The 19,856-nt window shown below is 43.5% G+C and overlaps 2 protein-coding genes across 2 annotated transcripts in view; one reads left to right on the plus strand and one right to left on the minus strand.

Annotated features, from left to right (window-relative positions):
• Positions 1 to 9,420, plus strand: part of LOC120062999 (smoothelin-like) — a 48,383-nt gene extending 38,963 nt beyond the window's left edge. Inside the window, exons 10-18 of the mRNA XM_039013061.1 lie at positions 1,269 to 1,445; positions 1,713 to 1,788; positions 3,079 to 3,261; positions 3,403 to 3,465; positions 3,597 to 3,672; positions 3,827 to 3,982; positions 4,057 to 4,183; positions 4,435 to 4,586; positions 8,234 to 9,420. Coding sequence (XP_038868989.1) covers positions 1,269 to 1,445; positions 1,713 to 1,788; positions 3,079 to 3,261; positions 3,403 to 3,465; positions 3,597 to 3,672; positions 3,827 to 3,982; positions 4,057 to 4,183; positions 4,435 to 4,586; positions 8,234 to 8,393 — 1,170 coding nt within the window. The 3' untranslated portion in view covers positions 8,394 to 9,420. The remainder of the gene's footprint in view (positions 1 to 1,268; positions 1,446 to 1,712; positions 1,789 to 3,078; positions 3,262 to 3,402; positions 3,466 to 3,596; positions 3,673 to 3,826; positions 3,983 to 4,056; positions 4,184 to 4,434; positions 4,587 to 8,233) is intronic.
• A 1,679-nt stretch (positions 9,421 to 11,099) lies between these two features.
• On the minus strand, positions 11,100 to 16,769 carry selenom (selenoprotein M). Its single transcript, XM_039013062.1, has 5 exons — positions 16,482 to 16,769; positions 13,567 to 13,602; positions 13,381 to 13,415; positions 12,054 to 12,132; positions 11,100 to 11,783 (listed from the first exon to the last, which is right to left on the minus strand). The coding sequence occupies exons 1-5, from the start codon at positions 16,611 to 16,613 to the stop codon at positions 11,562 to 11,564; spliced, it is 504 nt and encodes a 167-aa protein (XP_038868990.1). The 5' UTR covers positions 16,614 to 16,769; the 3' UTR covers positions 11,100 to 11,561.
• Positions 16,770 to 19,856: the final 3,087 nt, after the last annotated feature.

The raw sequence follows: 19,856 nt of genomic DNA on the forward strand, positions 1-19,856 counted from the left end.
AGCAGCAGTCTAGAGGCAGATGAGCCCAGTCTCTGTAGTCTGCAGAAGGCATGTGGCACCATATGGAAATCTATTCAAGATGTCTATAGGCTGTATGGCCCTTAAAATACACTGTTAAAAAGCCAGACAGTGGTATCTTAATGGAAGACTATGCTGTGTTTATGTCCATGACTCATCTCCTTTCTTCGCCTGTCAGCAGTGGAGGCACACAAAAACCCTACATCTCTCTCCTGTCTGTTACAGCACTGACTGGGTGCGCTATCTGCTTCTGGACAATGTGATTGTGCTTTTACAGTGCTGTAGTGTGTATAGTCATGTATCCTGTGGGAGAATGGAGCTGGCGTCTATCCTACACAATTTACATTAATGCTGCACTCTGGGCCCATAGCCAAAGTAGTGCTATACCCCTGTGACATGACATGAGCCCTCTGTTCATGGAAGCCTCGTACTGTTTAGACCACAGGTGTCAAACTCATTCCACGGGGGGGCGAGTGTCTGCGGGTTTTCGCTCCTCCCTTGTACTTGATTGATGAATTAACATCACTAATTAGTTAGGAACTCCCCACACCTGGTTGTCTAGGGCTTTATTGAAAGGAAAAACCAAAAACCTGCAGACACTAGGCCCTCCGTGGAATGAGTTTGACACCCCTGGTTTAGACCGACTGAGAGGGTGTCAGTCAGAAGGGGTCAGTGATGGGTGAGCTAACTGTTCGGCAGGATATCGTGCCCCTGCTGTATACTAATCCTCACTCTCTGTGACAAAGACTGAAGAGCTGGAGGGCCTGGGGAGGAGCTGGAGGGCCTGGGGAGGAGCTGGAGGGCCTGGGGAGGAGCTGGAGGGCCTGGGGAGGAGCTGGAGGGCCTGGGGAGGCATGAGGGTGTGAAAGTGTACATGTTCCCCCTCCCACCGCCGAAGATTCCAGGAAGTTTTTTTGAAATCCTCCGGTGCTCATTCCGTCCTAAATGTCAGCAAGCCTCTGTCTTTTCTGTAAACACAGCTGTAGGGATTGATGGATTGGAAGCCTCCCTTTTTTGTCTGTCCCCTGGCTTGGTGTGTCCTGGTCCTATGGTTTCTCATCAGCTGGGGAATTGTTTGAGTATGATTGACCTCCAACGCTAATGGGCTTTTGTATGTGTTTATCTGTGCTGCCACTGACATTGACCCTTAGCTGAGGATTAAAAGATGGCCATGGTTTTCACTCTAAAATGGATGACAATTCTGATTTAAAAGCTATATAACCTGAAAATAATTAACAATTCCCTCATAGATGGCCTCAGAGCCAGTGTTGGCGGTGGAGCCCTCAGTGCAGGTGGCCTGCTGTCAGCCCCCGGCTGCTGTACCCAACGGCTTCTCTGCGCCACCTCGGGACAAATTCGAAGAGTGCTCCAGAAAACTGACCGCAGAACAGCTGGCCGCCATCGACGAGGAGCTCCTGGATAAAATGGTACTTTCCCCTCATATCACACACGCACTTAGTCCTCAAATCCCCAGATTTGTTGGAATCTGGTGTTTATGTGTATTAGTGAGGGGTTAAATCTGGTCTGCTGGGAAAATTTACATTTGGAATGGTCATACCCTTACATTTCTGTGTGTGTGTGCGTGCACTACACTGTATGAGTGTGCTGTATGTGTGTATTTGGAGCTATGTGACAGAGTTTGTCCGAAGACCAACCCCTCTCATTCCTTCCGTCTGTCTTGTTCTTTCCCACAGCTGGATGAGTCCAAGGACTTTGAGGAGAGGAAGATGATCCGACAGGCCATGAGAGATCTGCGTAAGAGGAAGAGAGGTGAGAGTGAGACCACAGCCAGACTAACCAACCTCCTGTCCATTCCCCCTCTGCAACTTCTAGCACCTTGCTCTTTCTCAATCTCTCGCTCTCTAATTACTTGACCACTCTATGCCTCAACCTCATTTCTTCATTCACTGCTTTTTTTCATTCTACCTTATCCATTTCTTTGTTATTTCTGCATATTTTTTGCCGTCTTGTCTTTTCTCCATCGTTGTCTTCCCTTTATCATTATTTTAACTGCTGGGTCTCTGCTGGTAGATGACCTTCATCAAACCTAGTGTGCATTATATACCTGCCTCATCTTTCGCTATTTCCATCCTCTTATTTTCTGCTCTTATTTTCGCATCCTGCTCTCAGAGGCCGAACTGGGATGTACTCAAGAGGAAATAGGTAGGAACGTCCTGTGTGTTTGTGTGGATTATATTAATACAGTATGCATCTCTTTTTGTCATTTGTCAATGTCCCACTTGGTTGTATCCCCTCATTGTCAACAATACTGTCCTACAAGTGCTGTTATTGTGCTTGAAGCTCATCATTGAGTTTTCTCAGTGATACACATTGATCATGAACTGACCAGCAGAAACCAAGGACATGAGGAGCCTGTATGGTGGACAATGAGGGATATGCTTATACATTTGTTAAAACGCATGAGTCATGATGTTTGCCATGATGTCACTGCCACAGGGCAAACACACCTCATGTTGTTCCACATAATGGCTGGCTGGGTGCATAGTGCTGCTGACTGTTCTTTGATACTCCAGAAAGGACTTAGAACTCTGTGTCAGAGAATGTTCCTTGGGCTCAGTAGCTAACCAGCCAGTTCATCCCTGTATTGCCCTTAACCCTAGCCCGTAAATGAGAGACCTGAGGAATATAGTAAAGTGATAATGAGTTATTCGGTGGGTCTGGTGCTTAGGAAGGTAAATGGACAGTTAAGACTGCTAGAACCCCCGAGGCATCGGGTCAGTACTGGTGTTATGGTATCAGTGTGTTGGACAGCGTTTAGTAGCCTTTCTATGCCAGTGCCTCAGTGGTCTGACGTGACGTTCAGAGTCTTTGTTTGCACTTTGATATGTTTGTCCAGCATGTGCTCCACCACAGCACAGCCTGGGGTTGGTTGTGTTTGGCTTTCACCTCTGGGTGGCTGTCTGTGTTCATAGGCTTTTGATGGTACTTTTGAAAGAATGTTGAAATGTACCTCTAGCTTTGTAGCAGAGAGAGGCGGTCATCTTGAGTGCCTTCCGCTCCCTCTTTTTCCACTGACCTTCTCCCTCCCATCTATCTCAGACCAGAGAGAAAAGGAGCGGGAGTTTCGTCTTGCGGAGCTTCGGCAGCAGAGAGCGGAGCATACTCAGAAGGGTCGTATGGGAGAAGGAGGAGCTGGAGAGGTGGTGATGAGGAAGGTGGAGATGTCAGCTGATGGCTCCACCCTCAGCCAAGTCACCAAGACAAACCGCTTTGCCAAGTCTGGTAAGCCAATCATACACCATGTATTAGGCTGACAACATGGCTGACATATTTTAGGCACTACACTATCTCGTATTTAACCGTGCATGATCTTCTCAAGTCAGATGAAATACTTCAAATGTGTTTCTATGTTTGTGTGTCTAGGTGATGGCAGCAGGACAGCTCACAGCACCATCATGGAGGCCAGTTATACGAAGAAAACAGACGGTGAGTCAGCACATCTGCCTCCTACTAATTTAAATCAGCATTTTCATCATCGTCATCATTTGATTACTATCACTGTTTTTATCCATATATGGTGTTGTGTGGTCTCACCACCACCTCCCTGTGTTTTCTAGTGGGGATAGTTCAGTCCAAGTCCTACAGCTGCTCCTCCTCTACCTCCAGCAGCAGCTCCACCAGGAAAGTGGGCAGGTGAGCACTGAACCCATAGCGATACAATATAATACTGTGTTCTATTGAATTCTGTGTCTTAACCCTCCTTCTCAGCAACCCCTATAGGATTAACTGACATTGTGTTGAATGGTAATTTACCCATTCTCTCTTCCTCCCTTCTTCCATCCATCAGTGTGTTTGACCGCGAGGACGACTCGGCGTCCCGTGCTGCGGAGCGCCGGCAGGCAGAGAAGCGCAAGGAGCTGATGAGAGCCCAGACTCTGCCCAAGATGTCTGCCGCACAGTCCCGCAAAGCCATGATCGAGAAACTGGACAAGGAGAGCGGAGGGTAAGGATATAAATAACTAAGAATAGTAAAGAAGGAGAAAACGTCAATACTAGCATAAACCAATCCCCCTTCAGGCCAGGAAATAAAGCAGTTGCCAAGGTGAACACAGTCCAGCGCTCGGCTAGCTGCGTGGTGCCCAATGCCAACTCCATCAAACAGATGCTCCTGGACTGGTGCCGCGCCAAGACCCGCTCATACCAGGTGAGCCAACCCACAATGGCACCGTCCTGAGTGTCCAGTCTACTCAAAGATCTGAGGCATTCACACTTTAGTTCATCCTGGAATGAGGGTTGGGTCTTTTATATAACCCCTCTACTGCATGCAAAACATTCTGCCATGTGTTCTCTGTCAGCAATGCTGTGTTCTCTCACATACTCTGAAGTCTGTTGGGTGACCATTGGCTCATGCTTTGTGATTGAATAATTTCTCTCCCCCTCTCTTACCCCCTGCAGAATGTGGACATCCAGAACTTCTCGTCCAGTTGGAGTGATGGCATGGCGTTCTGTGCCCTCGTGCATAACTTCTTCCCAGAGGCCTTTGACTACTCCTCTCTCACCCCTGCCAACCGCAGACACAACTTTGAGGTGGCCTTCAGCACTGCAGAGTGAGTACACACATACACAAATACTTACACTTGTAAAGTGTACGTCATGCATACGCTCAGATGTACTGAATGTCATGTCTTGGAGTATAACATTTAATCAGAACTTCAGACCTGGGGTAAATGGAAGCTTCACTCTTGGCGTTGCCCCGTGGCCATTTACAGCAGAATGGACCAGGATCTGAGTGCACCATCTTCTAAACTTCCTCCGTCCCCAAGACCATCAATCGTCTGACCACCCCAAGGCTCTGTTTTTGGGGAAGTAGATCCACTGTAGCTGTCTAACCAACTCTTTGCCCACCCATTTGAACTCAAAATCAGTCACACATCTTGAGAACCCAAAGACAAACTACTTCCCTCGCCTTTCTCTGCCCAAAACCAACACACTCCTCTTTCTCGGAACAGATTTGATCCCTCTATTGGGTATGTTTGTTTGACCTCTGTAAGATCAACACTGAGCTGCCAGTCTATGGATTCCTCAGGCTCAGCAGTACAGGACCTCTGGGTTCTCACCACCCTCTCTTAGCCTTGCTACCACCTAACTACCCATCCACGTACAGTAGTAAGACTGTCTGCCTGAGGGAGGAAGAGAATGTGCATCCACAGAATTCAGCCTTTTGGATGCATCAGATTCACCTGTTTTACTCAACTCACTGTGTGTCAAAGGGCCTACAGTGAGAGGGTTGTGATGGGCCTGGGCCCACTGCTCAGTTGTATCCTTCCTCTCTCTCTCAGGTCAATCAAGTCAGCTTCTGGATCTACTACTACTATGTCCTGTACCTCTAAACCTCCACTCTCCATCCACTCTCTCCTCTCAGAGATGCTCTCCTCAGTAACCGCTGTGTGACGTGACCCTCCATCCACCAACCCTGAACTAAACCAGGAAACTCCTGAGACTGACCCCTTCCCAACAACCACCAGGTTACTACAGTACAGGAAGAGCACTCGACTGACTGCCTCCCAGACCCCTCTCCTTTCATCTCTCCATCTCCTCTTCCTCACTCTATCTCTGTCACCTCGTCTTTTGATGAGGTCATGTACTGTCAACCTTTGCCCTATCACCCACCAGTGTCTGCTGAGTTCACCTGTTACGACCATGATGACGTAACCACCAGATTTGTCAAACACGTGTTCCTCCTAGCTACCCCCACAACCCCCTCTTTGTCACTCTGCTGCACTGTCACTCCTTTCCCTGGGCACCAACCTTACCCCCTCCTCCCCCACAACCTGCCAGTGTGCCTCAACCTGACCCCTCTCACACACCCCTCCAACACACACTCACCACCAGTGTGTTTCTCTTCTAGGTTCACCCTGTGGTCCATGTCTTTGTGATTGTAGAATTCTTGTTTTTTCCTTGTCTCTTGTTTTTGTACTGAACAAAACAAAGCCAATGTTCTATGGTTGATGTCCCTATACCCCCATGTCCAAGTCTTTTGTCTCAGTGCACAGAACAAACAAACAAACAAAACGTCGCCTGACGCTTCATTTTCCATTTTGTGTCTGCGTGTGTACGCGCCCATATGTGTCACGTTGTTCATGAAGCACGTCAACTCATGGATATGTCTGTCAACACAGACAATGTAATGTTATGGTTTGTTTTTGTCTTTTCTCTCTCTCCCTCTCCACACCCTGGGTATTCCTCTTGTTTGGCTGCTCACTGCTTCTCTCTCTCTCATCCTCCTCCTTTCCTTCTGTCTGTTGACTTATATCTGTACCTTCTCGCTATATATTTTCTGCACCTTTTCTGTCTCTCTCTCTTCCTCCCTCTTCTTTCTCACCCCTTTCTCCCCCTGCTCCCTCTCCGGGGTGCGGGTGCAGGAAGCTGGCTGATTGTCCCGAGCTGTTGGACGTGGAGGATATGGTGCGGATGCGTGAGCCGGATTGGAAGTGTGTGTACACGTACCTGCAGGAGTTCTACAGGGGCCTGGTGACCAAGGGCCTGGTTAAAACCAAAAACTCCTCCTAGAGTCACACCCCTAGGACCCCAAATGCACTCATGGTGAGAGAGGGAACAGGCCCACGGAGGAACCTCACGCTGGTGCTGGGGGTTTATGGGGTGGGAGATTGGTGTGAGTGGGAGATTCTCAATTGGGGAAAAGTCCATCCTTTACTCGACTCCTCCGTCCTCCTCTCGGCCATCACCCGGAAACCGATAAGTAGTCGCCATATGTAGGAGAGTTTAAATTTGTTAATAGGTGAAGGGAGGAGTTTAATTAGCTCCTAAATTGCATCCTCCGGCGGAGGGTACCGAAGTGTTTCCTGCACAGAAGAGTTTTGAAATCTACCTCATCCCCTTGAATCAGCCGTTTGCTCAGAGGAGAAAAGCATGCATACATTTAAAAACGATACGCTACTTATGCTTGTATCTATAAACATTTATTTTTACCATTTTACACATGTATTTTGCGATTCCTCTGCTGTAAACTTAATCTTCCTGATGACGAGCTAGTCGGAGTCATTTTATACAAGCACATTGGTTTCTTCTCCTCGACTCCTATTCTCGATTACCTTTGACCTTTTTCAACAGGAGAGGATAGAGGACAGGATGCGAGGAATTGAGCAAACCCAATTGAGATTTTCCCAGTGTGTGACTGTGGGTATAGGAGTTAATGTTGTGGAGTGGGGCGGTGAATGGCAGGATCAACAACAGTTCCACCGGAAATTCCACTGGTTATTCATATTATGAGGAGAACAATGAGTTATCCATTAATATAAACATGATCATTAACCTACAGGAAGTCATATGAAGTGTTGGAGTGTGTCAAGGTATAGGTTAGAGTGCAGTTTTCTACACCCTGTGAGCCTGGTGCTGGGGTCCCGAGGCCCAAACATGGACTGTGAGTGTGTGACTGCACTCAGAGCCAGGCTCCAGGCTCCAGCCAGGCAGAGGGCCAGCCATCAGCACTCCCCATCTGCAGATCCACACTTTAAAAGGAGCTGCCACAACACTGGAGTGGAAACAGAGATTGGAAACAAAGTGGAGAGGAAAAAGAAATGTCAGACCTGTGGTGTGTGAAACATGTGTATCATCTCCTCTCATTTAGTGACTTCAGAATTGTTTTTCTACTTAAAGCCTGGTCAGTTTATAACAGCCATCGCTGAATTTAGCTCTTCAGAATCTAAAACATTAAAGGGGAAACTTAGAGTTTTACAGTGTTGACATTTGTCTCTCTTTGAGGGGCTAGGTTACCATCTGCTGTTCTATTAGTTGTGCTCACTCGGTCTCCCACCTTGCAGCTGTTTCCCAGAGGTCTCGCTCCCCTGCTCTCCCAGCTGGGCAGCTCGCACTATTTTAACAGTCAGTCAGCTGCAGTACTGTCAGTGATGAGTAGTTTTTAAAGTGTGCCACCCTGTGGTTATATGCATGCATTGCACATAGATTATTTTGTTTAGCTAATGGCAAAATATGTTTGGAATGATCTCTGTACATCTCCTAAAAGTATGCCTAGAATGCTTTTTTGAAACTAATGCTTTTTAGAGGGGCTCCCTCGTATCTGGTTAGTTTGGGTGGATAAAAAAGCTGTTATGAGAGCAGTGTTTGTGGAGAGAACATATTTTATCCTTACCATCACTCTGTTCATCTCTTTCTCCATCTCCCCACTGCTCCCTCTTTCCCTTTCTCTGTCTCACCATATGTCTCCGTCCCCTAGGGAATGTGCCAACTGTATGCCCCTGTTGGAGGTAGAGGACATGATGATCATGGGGAGGAAGCCTGACTCCAAGTGTGTGTTCACCTATGTGCAGTCACTGGTCAATCACCTGCGCAGGCACGAGATGAAACTCGCCAAACTCCAGGGCACCAACCTCTGATCTGCTCACTGTGTATCTTCCCCCATCGCACCCCTCCTCTCCTCCTAAGCTCTGGTCCTGAACACCACCCATGTCCCAAAAGACAGCAGCCCGACTCAATGAGGGGTGTTACTGATTTGCACATCTGATGGCCAACGTGGTGGGGAGTGTGTTTGTGTAGGTGTTGGCATCTGTCTTATGATTATCTTTGTTGATGGTGGTGGCATGTCAGACAGATAAATTCCCTTCCTCTGGACGCATTTGTTTAGGCTGTGCGAACCTTCCCATCTTCCAGAAAGAGAATTCCAAAGTTTAATAGAGAATCTTTAAGCTTTAATTGATATTTTTATTTTATACTGATATTTAGTTGTACAGCCTATCAGTCATAAGGCAGTTCTATACATGGTTTGGAAGTCTGAAGATAAACTACCAACAAAACCCTACATGAAATGTACATGAGAAAAATAGGAATTTTACTGTATTCCCTCACCCACATTAATGCCTAAATGTTTTTGTTTTCTGTGACAATTGCAAGATGTTACTCAAGCTGTTGGCGATGATGAAGAAAACAAGTATGATATGAGGCATTGTTAATATTCCTTCAGTCCCCACTCTCGTACTGTTAAAGGTGTTGCTAAACACATCTATTTGAATTGTTTTAAATAGTGCTTTGTATGGAGGGATGTTAATTATTATTTGGTGGGTGCTTATATTTATTCTATTACACACACGTACAAGTATTTATTAATACGCATGTGTGAATTCGATTATTTTTTGCATATCACAACTCTCCCTGAGACATCCTCGAGAAAGTGGGATCACAACCAGGGTCTGGACACTAGACCAATTAGGATTAAATGCCTTGCTCAAAGGCACAGACAGATTCTTCACCTTGTTGGCTCGAGGATTTGAACTAGCGACCTTTCGGTTACAAGCGCAACACTAACCCAGGGATGGGAAACTCTAGTCCTCAGGGGCCGGAGTGGTGTCACTTTTTCTCCACCCCTATCAAACACAGCTCATTAAACTAACTGCATTCTAAACTGAAGATCATGATTAGTTGATTATTGGAGTCCGGTGTGTTTGCTGAAGCAAAAGTGTGAAACCAATCAGGCTCCCAAGGAATGGAGTTGCCCATCCTTACTCTAACCACTAGGCTAGCTGCCGCCCGATGTTATTCAGTAGCTGGCATTATGAAATTGGTGGATCCGTCTATGCAGCCCTAACGTAGCAGGTGTAAAGAAACGCCTGAGCAGGTTCTGCAGAAACCAGAAGCATCTGGTTCAGGCTTTGCCTCCTCTGCTTTTCCCCTGAAAACCGTATGCTTCCGGGTTCTGCCGACCAACTGAAGGTGATGCAGCCCTATGCTGCGCAAAACCGATATCAATCTACAGACCCACTGAGGTTGAAGCCAGACTAGGTTGTAATAGCCATGTTGTGAAACTATAATTGTGTATTTACACCACTCAGAATATTTACATAATTTTGGTCTGTGGAGAAACACCAGTGTTGAAAAGTAGTTTCCAAGTGCCTCTCAGACAGGTAAAATCACACATTGGTGTTTCTAGATTATCACATCTCTTTCCTCCTTGTCCTTGCCTCAGTTCGCTACATTGAGGTCTAAAAAAAAACTTGGCATGGGGTTGTCGCATTCACACTGCCAGCAACACACAGCTCTTTTTGTGGGCTCTTTAATTATGCTTGGGTAACATTTTTGTTGGTGGTCGTACCATATGCTTTGAAGTTTTGTTTCATGAGTCCATCTATAGGTTGTTATGGTAATGTCAGTATTTGTGGGCTCTCGAGTGGCGCAAGGCACTGCTTCTCAGCTCTAGAGGTGTCGCTACAGACCCTGATTTGATTCCAGGCTGTATCACAACGAGCCGTGATTGTGAGTCCCATAGGGCAGCGCACAATTGGCCCAGCGTCATCCGGGTTTAGCCGTCATTATAAATAAGAATTTGTTCTTAACTGACTTGCCTGGTTAAATAAACATTTGTTGGAGGCCAACCAATCAAATGTATTTATAAAGCCCATACATCAACTGATGTCAAAGTGCTGTACAGAAACCCAGCCTAAAACCCAAAGTAATGCGGGTGTAAAAGCACGGTGGCTAGGAAAAACTCCCTAGAAAGGCCGGAACCTTGAGGAACCAGCCAACTTCCCTTCTCTAAATTCTTGGGCCCAATGAAAGCTGGCTTTCGGCTCAGTTGATTATGACAGACAGGTGAACAGGAGATTATTAATGATAAAGGCTGAATGTACATTTTCTGAATTCTAGCTAAAAATGTTTTATGGTTTCTTTATCAATAATTTTAAGACTGCGGTTGGTTTTAGAACTGGTTTTGATTTAATTCACTTTCTCTGTAATTTGAGACTAGAGAAATGTACTAAATCTAATTTTGTTACATTTTGTAAACAGGTGTCGACTAACAATGAAATGCTTACTTATGGGTCCTTTTCCAACAATGCAGAGTTAAGATAAAATATGGTTACGACAGTTTAATATTCCGCAACCAGAAAGTTTCCACAAACTAGTTAATCCTGTACATACATGCTTGGACACAGTCAATTCATGTTTCTGTACACCACAATGAATGTGAATTAACAATTAAACCAATTTAAGATAGTGTGTCTTCTACTCTAACACTTATTTTTTTTCCTGTGTGTGTGCAATGGGAGTTTGATTTTAAGATGGACATTCTACAAATGGCACATACAAAAATATTGAAAGTTAAACTTTTTATTGTTTTACAATTGTCATCCCATCACTTGAATCCCCTTGTGTGCCTAAGCCCTACCCACCAGGACACGTTGCATCGGCCCCAAGCCAATCAGGAGATTTTACAGCCAAGGACGTCATTCAGTTCCACAGCGGACAGGAAGTCATTAGACACACGAGAGAGATTATCAGAGGAGAGACTCATTAAGACACTTGACACCTAGTGGTAAATCATACACATCACCTGAAATAAATGGACAAACGGAAGATAAAAATTGTGTAACCTTTTCTGATGTTACAGAGAGACAGTTACCCCAAGTGCTGAACCAGGATCTGCTTGTCCCGTGTTCTGATCCCAAAAAATTGTTTAAGCTACAGAAATAAACTGGTCATGGACCAGCACTGGAGGAGAGTAACCCTGTCTGTCCAGGTCCACACAGACTGCAGACTCTTTACTGCTGTGAGGATTACAGGTCAGAGTGCTTGGCCTCTGCGTCAGAATCTGAGGAAGCGTTGTCTGCGGGGGCTGAAGAAGAGGAGGAGGGAGTTGCTTTGAAGGGGCTGTCCTTGGCAGGGGAGAAGCGGAACTCCTCTGGGACCTGGTCCTCAGGCTGAGCCTTCTTGTAGAAGCCCAACTTCTCCAGCAGCTCGTTGATCTCAGAGCGGGTCATGTCAGACAGGGCAATCCGCTGAACAGGGCATATACATTTAGGTGAGATGCCTATCCTCACAAGAGCTCTCTATTCTTCCACAAGCTGTAGCATGCACAGATGAGTTTGTCATACCATTTCTGTGCAGTAGTAGGCCCACCCTTTACATCTCTAGATAAGTAAGCCTGCAACGTTTATGACCAATCCTTCATTAACCATTATAGTGCACTAGTGAGAACCTACAGTAAATCATTAACACCAGAGATGTGTTAAAGGTACAGTAAAAGTCTGTTTCAGCAGCTCACTTACGTCCAGCTCTTCGTAGTAGTGGTTGAGGAGGACAAGCTCGGGGTCAGCCCCAGGGATGTGCTTCATTACCAGGTTATGGCTGGGATGGCATGAGTCAAGGGTTACAAACAGGCAAACAAGGAAATGCAATGCAAACAGAGTGCCCGCACACAGTTGACAGGTGTCTGGCACCCCAGGCCAGGACGACTTCCTCCACGTGTAACAGTATAGCTTCCTTCCCTCTCCTCGCCCCTATCTGGGCTCGAACCAGGGACCCTCTGCACACATCAACAACTGACACCCACGAAGCATCGTTACCCATCGCGCCACAAAAGCCGCGGACCTTGCAGAGCAAGGGGAACAACTACTTCAGGTCTCAGAGCGAGTGACGTCACCGATTGAAACGCTATTAGCGCGCACCACCGCTAACTAACTAGCCATTTCATATCGGTTACACACGCACCAGTGCCCCTGCCTGCTGTCTGCCATGACACCAGCTAGTGGGGAAGTATGGTCATGAACAGCTTGGACTTTGTGCTCCAGCCTCCATACATGACAGGGAAATGCATGAAGCACTTCAGTTATGAGATCACTTCAGGACAGTCTTACATGCTGGAGCTGTGACTGCTTCAGGACAGAAAGCTATCTGCAGGGTAAAGGTATGGCTTTCTTTATGGCTATCAGCATATATATATATATATTTATTTATTTATTTATTTATTAGGCTTCTGTCTGCAGAAATAGCTTTCAATTACTTGGTCAGATGACGAGTACAAATGTGTAGTAAGTTTAGCTGCTGTGTAACTGTTCTCGTTACTCCATTTGGTTGCACAACATCAAAGGGGCAGTTGCTACATTCATTTTTGGACTTATAAATCAATTATATATCCACCATCAATTATATATCCACCATTGATTCTTCAAGAGTATAACTGAAATAAATTAGCTTAGTTCAACTGTCGTACCCCATCAGAACCCAAAATCAAAGCTTGTTTTACTCCAATGTTTGTAAACAAACACTGTTTAGCCTCAAAACATGGTTAAAACTATAATTTTGATATCATGGATGGTCAATGGAGGGTACATTTGATTGGTTACAGTTCTCTAGCCCCATCCCTCAGCTTTTTACCAAAACAGTGGTGAGGTTACCTCTTATTGTTTCAACTGCGGATTGGCCCCTTACATAGTTTATAAAACAGTAAGGCTGTTAATTATTTATTCTGAGATGGTTAAATCAGTTAAACGTTGTCAACCAGTGCATGACTTCCACATCACGGCAGAGGACCTACCTACCACACATCGGCTATCACAACTCTGCACGTCTGCTATCACCAAAATGAAAGGATACTAAAGAGGAATGTCCTGGGTCACAAAGGCTTTGACCTGAGGGGTTGAAGAGTTGATGGTTAGTGTAACTCTGCTTTGTTGGGCAGGCAGTGATATTTCTGAGCATTTCATCAATTGCAAAATAACAATAATACTGTACATATACAGAGAAGACTGTTGATAACAATAGGCCGACTTAAGTGCTTACCTCTCTCAGCCTGTTCAGCTGTCATCCACCGCAAGACTGAGAAAAAGATTAAGCAGGATAGTGGTTATAAATCCCACTAGGACAGGAGCAGGGCAGTGGGTGACTGACTGGGTATGATTCAGACCACGGTGGTCCTCCTGACCCATTAGTACTGTAGGAGTCAGGACTATCAGCAGATAAAGGGACTTATCGCACCATCTGGACACAAGTGAAACACTCACTGTCGGAAAAACATGTTGCCTCTTGTTGAGATTAGAGGTCGACCGATTAATCGGAATGGCCGATTAATCGGGGCCGATTTCAAGTTTTCATAACAATCGGAAATCGGTATTCTTGGGCGCCGATTTTTTTTTTTTTTTTTTTTTTACACCTTTATTTAATCTTTATTTAACTAGGCAAGTCAGTTAAGAACACATTCTTATTTTCAATGACGGCCTAGGAACGAGGAAGAACGACAGATTTTTAACCTTGTCAGCTCGGGGATCCAATCTTGCATTGATTACAATGCACTCCACGAGGAGCCTGCCTGTTAGCGAATGCAGTAAGCTAAGGTAAGTTGCTAGCTAGCATTAAACTTAGCTTATAAAAAAACAATCAATCAATGACTGTCATTGCTCCAATGTGTACTTAACCATAAACATCAATGCCTTTCTTAAAATCAATACACAAGTATATATTTTTAAACCTGCATATTTAGCTAAAAGAAATCCAGGTTAGCAGGCAATATTAACCAGGTGAAATTGTGTCATTTCTCTTGCGTTCATTGCACGCAGAGTCAGGGTATATGCAACAGTTTGGGCCGCCTGGCTCTTTGCGAACTAATTTGCCAGAACTTTACGTAATTATGACAACATTGAAGGTTGTGCAATGTAACAGGAATATTTAGACTCATGGATGCCACCCGTTAGATAAAATACGGAACGGAAAAATCGTTTTGTTTTCGAGGTGATAGTTTCCGGATTAGTCAAAGGTATATGGTTTAGAGTAAAAATAGTCGACGCGTTATAATTCCTGTAATAACTTGCGGCTGAATTTGAAAGGGGTTCCTTCGTTATTTTACCGTTCATGTCTTCCATAGAGAATGTCTTGATCTACTTCAAATAAGGTCTGTGTTTCGTGCAGGCTTAAACCGCCTCGACGTTTTGATACCCGTGTAAATCTCACTAGGATAAGGTAACGTTTGTCAACATATTTTCATAAATCCACTCTACAATTTTTTGTCTTCGCTTATATTTAGCCAATATTGATCAGAGTTACCTTGTCCTATGGATATCTACACAGTTATAAAATTGGTACGGTGATGTAAGCCTACACGAAACACAGACCTTATTTTAAGTGAATCTAAAAATATCCTATGGAATAAATGAAGGAACCGCTTTTCAGATTTTGCTAGGTGTCATGGGAATTATGACTCGCACTTTGGTCGTCAATTCTTACCATGCCCATTATTAAAATAGGATTTCCTGCATATAGAAATTAAAGTTTGTTTTCAACATTCATCACAGGTAACTTAAACTCTATTTTTATTCAAACAGTTGAGAGTATTTGTCTCCTAAGCAGACTCTTCAGTATCATTGTCACTTCAGAGCTGTGTGCGTGTGTGTATTTATGTATTATATTAAGTTAAAATAAAAGTGTTCATTGTTCATTCAGTATTGTTGCAATTGTCATTATTACAAAAATGTGTGTGTGTGTATGATATATATATAAAAATAAAATTTAAATAGTTAATCGGTATCGGCTTTTTTTGTCCTCCAATAATCGGTATCGGTATCGGCATTGAAAAATCATAATCGGTCGACCTCTAGTTGAGATACCATAGGCCTATACTATATTCTAGGCCCTATGTAAGAAAGAGTTCCGCAGGTGGTTGAGCAAAAAAATAAGCATTTTTATTTTCATTGTTGGACATAAACGACTAAATATGCTCCAAGTGATTTTAATTTGGGAAATCTGTTCCCAAGTATTCCCACGCATTATAGAGAGACATGATCGTATACAATGTAAGAAAGGTTTCTAATTATTGTTAGTGAAATATATCTGTTTGGGCTTCTTGCGGTCAATTTGCAGTCTACATATTATTTGTAATGATGTTACGACCATATGCTCAAGAAAAAAAGCCTCGGTTGAATCTAGTTGATGATCCCTGCCCTATGTAATGATATTTTGTTTAGCCCATGGGAGAGGGATGTGGTTTGCACATCCATGGGTACATAGATATGTGGCCAAGCTTACAGCTCTGCTCTGAGATTCATTACTACCTGCTGATAGGTAGATATCCCACAGGTAAATGCCAACTTGACAACACATTTTTCGCTCAAAGATCCTGGCAGGTGTGATGCACCCTGGATGATATGTTCTCACAATGAGAAGAAAGTCTGAAAAAGGCATTGTTAGTCCACTGTAATTTGAGGTCTCATCTTGCAGCCACATTGAAGTAATTCACTGGCGTTCTATTGTAACACAGAATGATTACAGAGAATAGCCTATCATTTACTCCTATAAATGCCCATGAGTCTCAACCCATTAGAATAGTATAATGTGCAGTAGAATCACTATTGCACTTAATTTTATTTACCAAAATGTTTGATCAAAAGCCAATAACATGGATAGACACCCATAGGAGCAGATGCGAGGAGGGTTTAAACTTCCATTCATTCATTTTCCTCCTCCCAAAAACCTACGCATGCGCACATATGGCAACAGTTAGGGCTACCCAATATTTCCCTCAATACGAATCAAAATGTATTGATCTATACGTGTATCCAATAATACCAAAACATGATCCATAATTATATCGACAAATATGTTTATAAAAGCCTGCTTCTTATTCATTCTTGTTATCTTAGGCTACTTGAAGTGGCTTTGTTTACGAATCTAATTGCAATTACGTTAATATTCTTACTCAAGCCTACCTCCACCTTCGCTTTTGCCAGACCATCCAGTTTCTTCAGATCTACATCATAGGCGGACACACAGTTAAGGAAGCTGACGAACATGAAGAACCACATCATTTCCTCTGATTGCAGAACGTTGAGGAGATTCATGTTTTAGAGCAGACGGTCTTGGTCGTTCGTGTCGCTCACCTATTCTGCAAACCTATCGTTACTTACAGTAGGCTATACTTGAATAGCAAGACGTAGCAGGCTAGCTGCGGTGATGTTCAACTATGTCATCTCCGGCCTCTATGCCACGTCAAACGCTTTCTGCTGTCTTTGGAGAGGGCGGGGGATTGAACGAACTGCTTCTTAAAGGCGCAGTCTGTAATAGTTTCTGCTGTTAAATTGTTAAATTAATGATTGCCATAGGGCTGGCGAGGCTAAAATATATACCTATAATTTTCAAGAATATCAGCTTAGCAATTGTCGAGCAGTTTCCCCATTCCTCATTTTACAAACAAAAGTGTCAGGGTCAGAATGTTGAAATTACTAATTGTACCTTAAAACATAAACTCATTGGTAGATTAACAAGGGAGAGCTGGAAAACAGCCACCTCAGGTTGCACTGCACTGTGGCTACACTGCATGTGCCCTCGGATGAATTAGAAGAATGTGTTTCGCTAAATATGATCTTGACATTTTCATTTTAGGTCATTGATTTGATTGATAAAGTTATTGATATTTGTTTCTATTATCAGACTACATTCTGATGGTGTATTAATAGCTACATCAGTAAACATGATCCATCTATAATGCTAGTATTAGGGTATTATACAAGTATTTCTAATACAATATCACAACATTATTATGGTAATTAACTCAGTGATTGTAGACGATAAAGTAGACTCTAGCATTCCTCAGAAGAAACAGCTGTGTAGACTAACTGCTTTTTGGTCTACTTTGTGACAGAACCTTTTTGACAGTTTAACTAATTTAGTGTCAGGACCATACAATTAGGAATTAGAATACTTAACAAACTGAATAGGATCTCTATGGTCAGGACACTGTCAAACAATCCTAATTCTAAATAATAAATGGTCTGACACAGGGAAATATGTGCCCTTTAAATCTGCAGGTACTTGGCTAAATCCTTTATTTGGTCAGCCCTGCGGGAGGCAGTCAGACCCGTAAAGAATGTCCAATGGCAAGGGAAGGGGGAGAGTTTCATGCAGTGGCTTATTTCAGTACCCATGGCAACTAAGAGTATGTGAGCGGAGCGGAGTTGGAGCAGAGAAAGGAGCGGAACGTGCCCAATTTGATTGGAGCGTTGATCGAGATTCCCAAAGGCTGAAGTGTCGGCCTTCTCGTGCGCTCCAATTTCGCTCCAGTAGCGCTCACTTCACGAGCTCAGGGCATGCCCGCCCCAGCATGCATTTGTAGTCTACTTGTGTGCCGCTTATAGCCCCTTGCTTTAGCTATTGTCATGGAGTTCGCTAAATATTTTCATAAAGAAATTGCTAAAACACACAGGTGCTAAATCAATGTGACTAACAAAGATGAGGACCAAGAGCAAGAGAGGGAGTGCCGTGATGTAGTGTCCAGAACTAAAGAATCATTGTGGAATCTGAAAAGGCACATATCCCAAAGGCATGATGGTGTACTTACTCCGTGAACATGCTAAAAGAAATGAACTAGGCGGGTAGATAACTAAGTGTGTCATTGTAGCAAAGTATTTATACACTAAAAATCTAATCTCTTAAACGTTTCGTTCATTTTCGTTCTATTATCTATACATTAGGCCATAATTGATTTGGCCCAATAGGCCTGGCATATTCCCACGTCCAAGGAGCTTTCCGTTTTGATTGGGTTACTTTGCCTAAAAACCTTTAGGTCTATACATATTTTGTTTTTAAAATGCATCTCTGCCCAGCCCGGCAAGAGTGGCCAAAAGGGTGTCCCAGTGGCTCTTGTTTCTAAGTGAATTCAAAAGCACTAATAAATCATTATTCGTTTAATTTGTATTTAATTATAAGTAAGTCACAGCCTATTATGCGCAATTTATAGACTATAATGATTTAATACAACGAAATGTTGTTTAAATGCTGTACGCTTTATGTCCCCACCAGCCTATTGTGTCGCACTCACAAATGCTTCACAATTTATTTATTTGTAGGCTATAGCCTTGAAATAATATAGCCTAAATAATTGTCTCCTGACCTATTTAGTGTTTATATGCTGTTTAATATGACATATAGGGTACTAGGGGGTAACTGCCCCCCCCCCCCCCCCCCCCCCCGCTGTAATTCTCATTAAGACCACAAGATGTCACCAAATTATTTGCCCAACACTTTCCCTGGCTGCTCTTGCTCAACAACAAAATTCCTCTGTGTGATCACATCTTTTGGAGATATTTTTAAATGATTTTGTTGTAAATGAATACGTTTTTTTTACATTTTGAAAAAGTTGTAGATATATTCCAATGAAGTTAGATCTATATGTTTGTTTTAAATATACAAGTAGGAAAGCCTTAAGATAAATAATCCACTTGTTTAGAGCAAAAAATGTAGAAACGTTTTGAGTAATGTATAGTTAGCTAACACATATTTGTACATCGCGCTCTAACGTACAATTGACCTTATTTTAGCACCCAAAAAACGTAATACTTCCAGGTCAACTGTAATATGAATACCATTGTAAAGCACAATTTCTCCCCTTTACAGCAAAATCATGATGAGACCTTCATGCTGCCCATCTCTGCATGATTAAAGAAGGCAATGAGCTCTGTCGGGTGGGGAAGCGAAACCTACTGCGTGATAGGGAAAGGGGGAGATAAACTGTGTGGGGAAATGGCTTTTTTCACCCTATCTGTCCAATTTATCACCTCTAAAATGTAAATAAAACACTATGAAGAGTTTATATAATGTGTCATTACATACCTATTTGAAGGTTTGTGTCAAATTTGAATCGCGTTTTTAGGGTGGCGGTAAAGTTATTTTCATAAGTAAACAGAGGCTGTTGCGGCTTTGAGAGTCATGATGGCTTGCAGTGATGACGCAAAAAATTAATGCATTCAGTTGTACAATTGACTAGGTATCCCCCCTGTCCCTGTCCCTTTCTTATTTAAATCTGCCAGAGAAGCACTACACCTGGTGGAGATGCTGTACGACATAGAATGAGTTGCATTATGCTTGCTGTACATTACGTCATGACACGTCACAATTTAACGTACAGCATCAGAGGGGTCAGTTTTTTTTACTTTTCTCTAATACTATTGGGCCATTACTATGTTAATCAACGCTTGAGTAGAAACGTAGTTCACACCCCAGATTTTGATGCCAACACAGCTGGGGTAACTAGCCCCTAGGGGTAACTGGCCCCTTGGGGATAGTTACCCCTTTATGGTTATGAATGT

This window comes from Salvelinus namaycush, chromosome 18 (assembly GCF_016432855.1).
Source record: "Salvelinus namaycush isolate Seneca chromosome 18, SaNama_1.0, whole genome shotgun sequence".
Taxonomy (NCBI): Eukaryota; Metazoa; Chordata; class Actinopteri; order Salmoniformes; family Salmonidae; genus Salvelinus; species Salvelinus namaycush.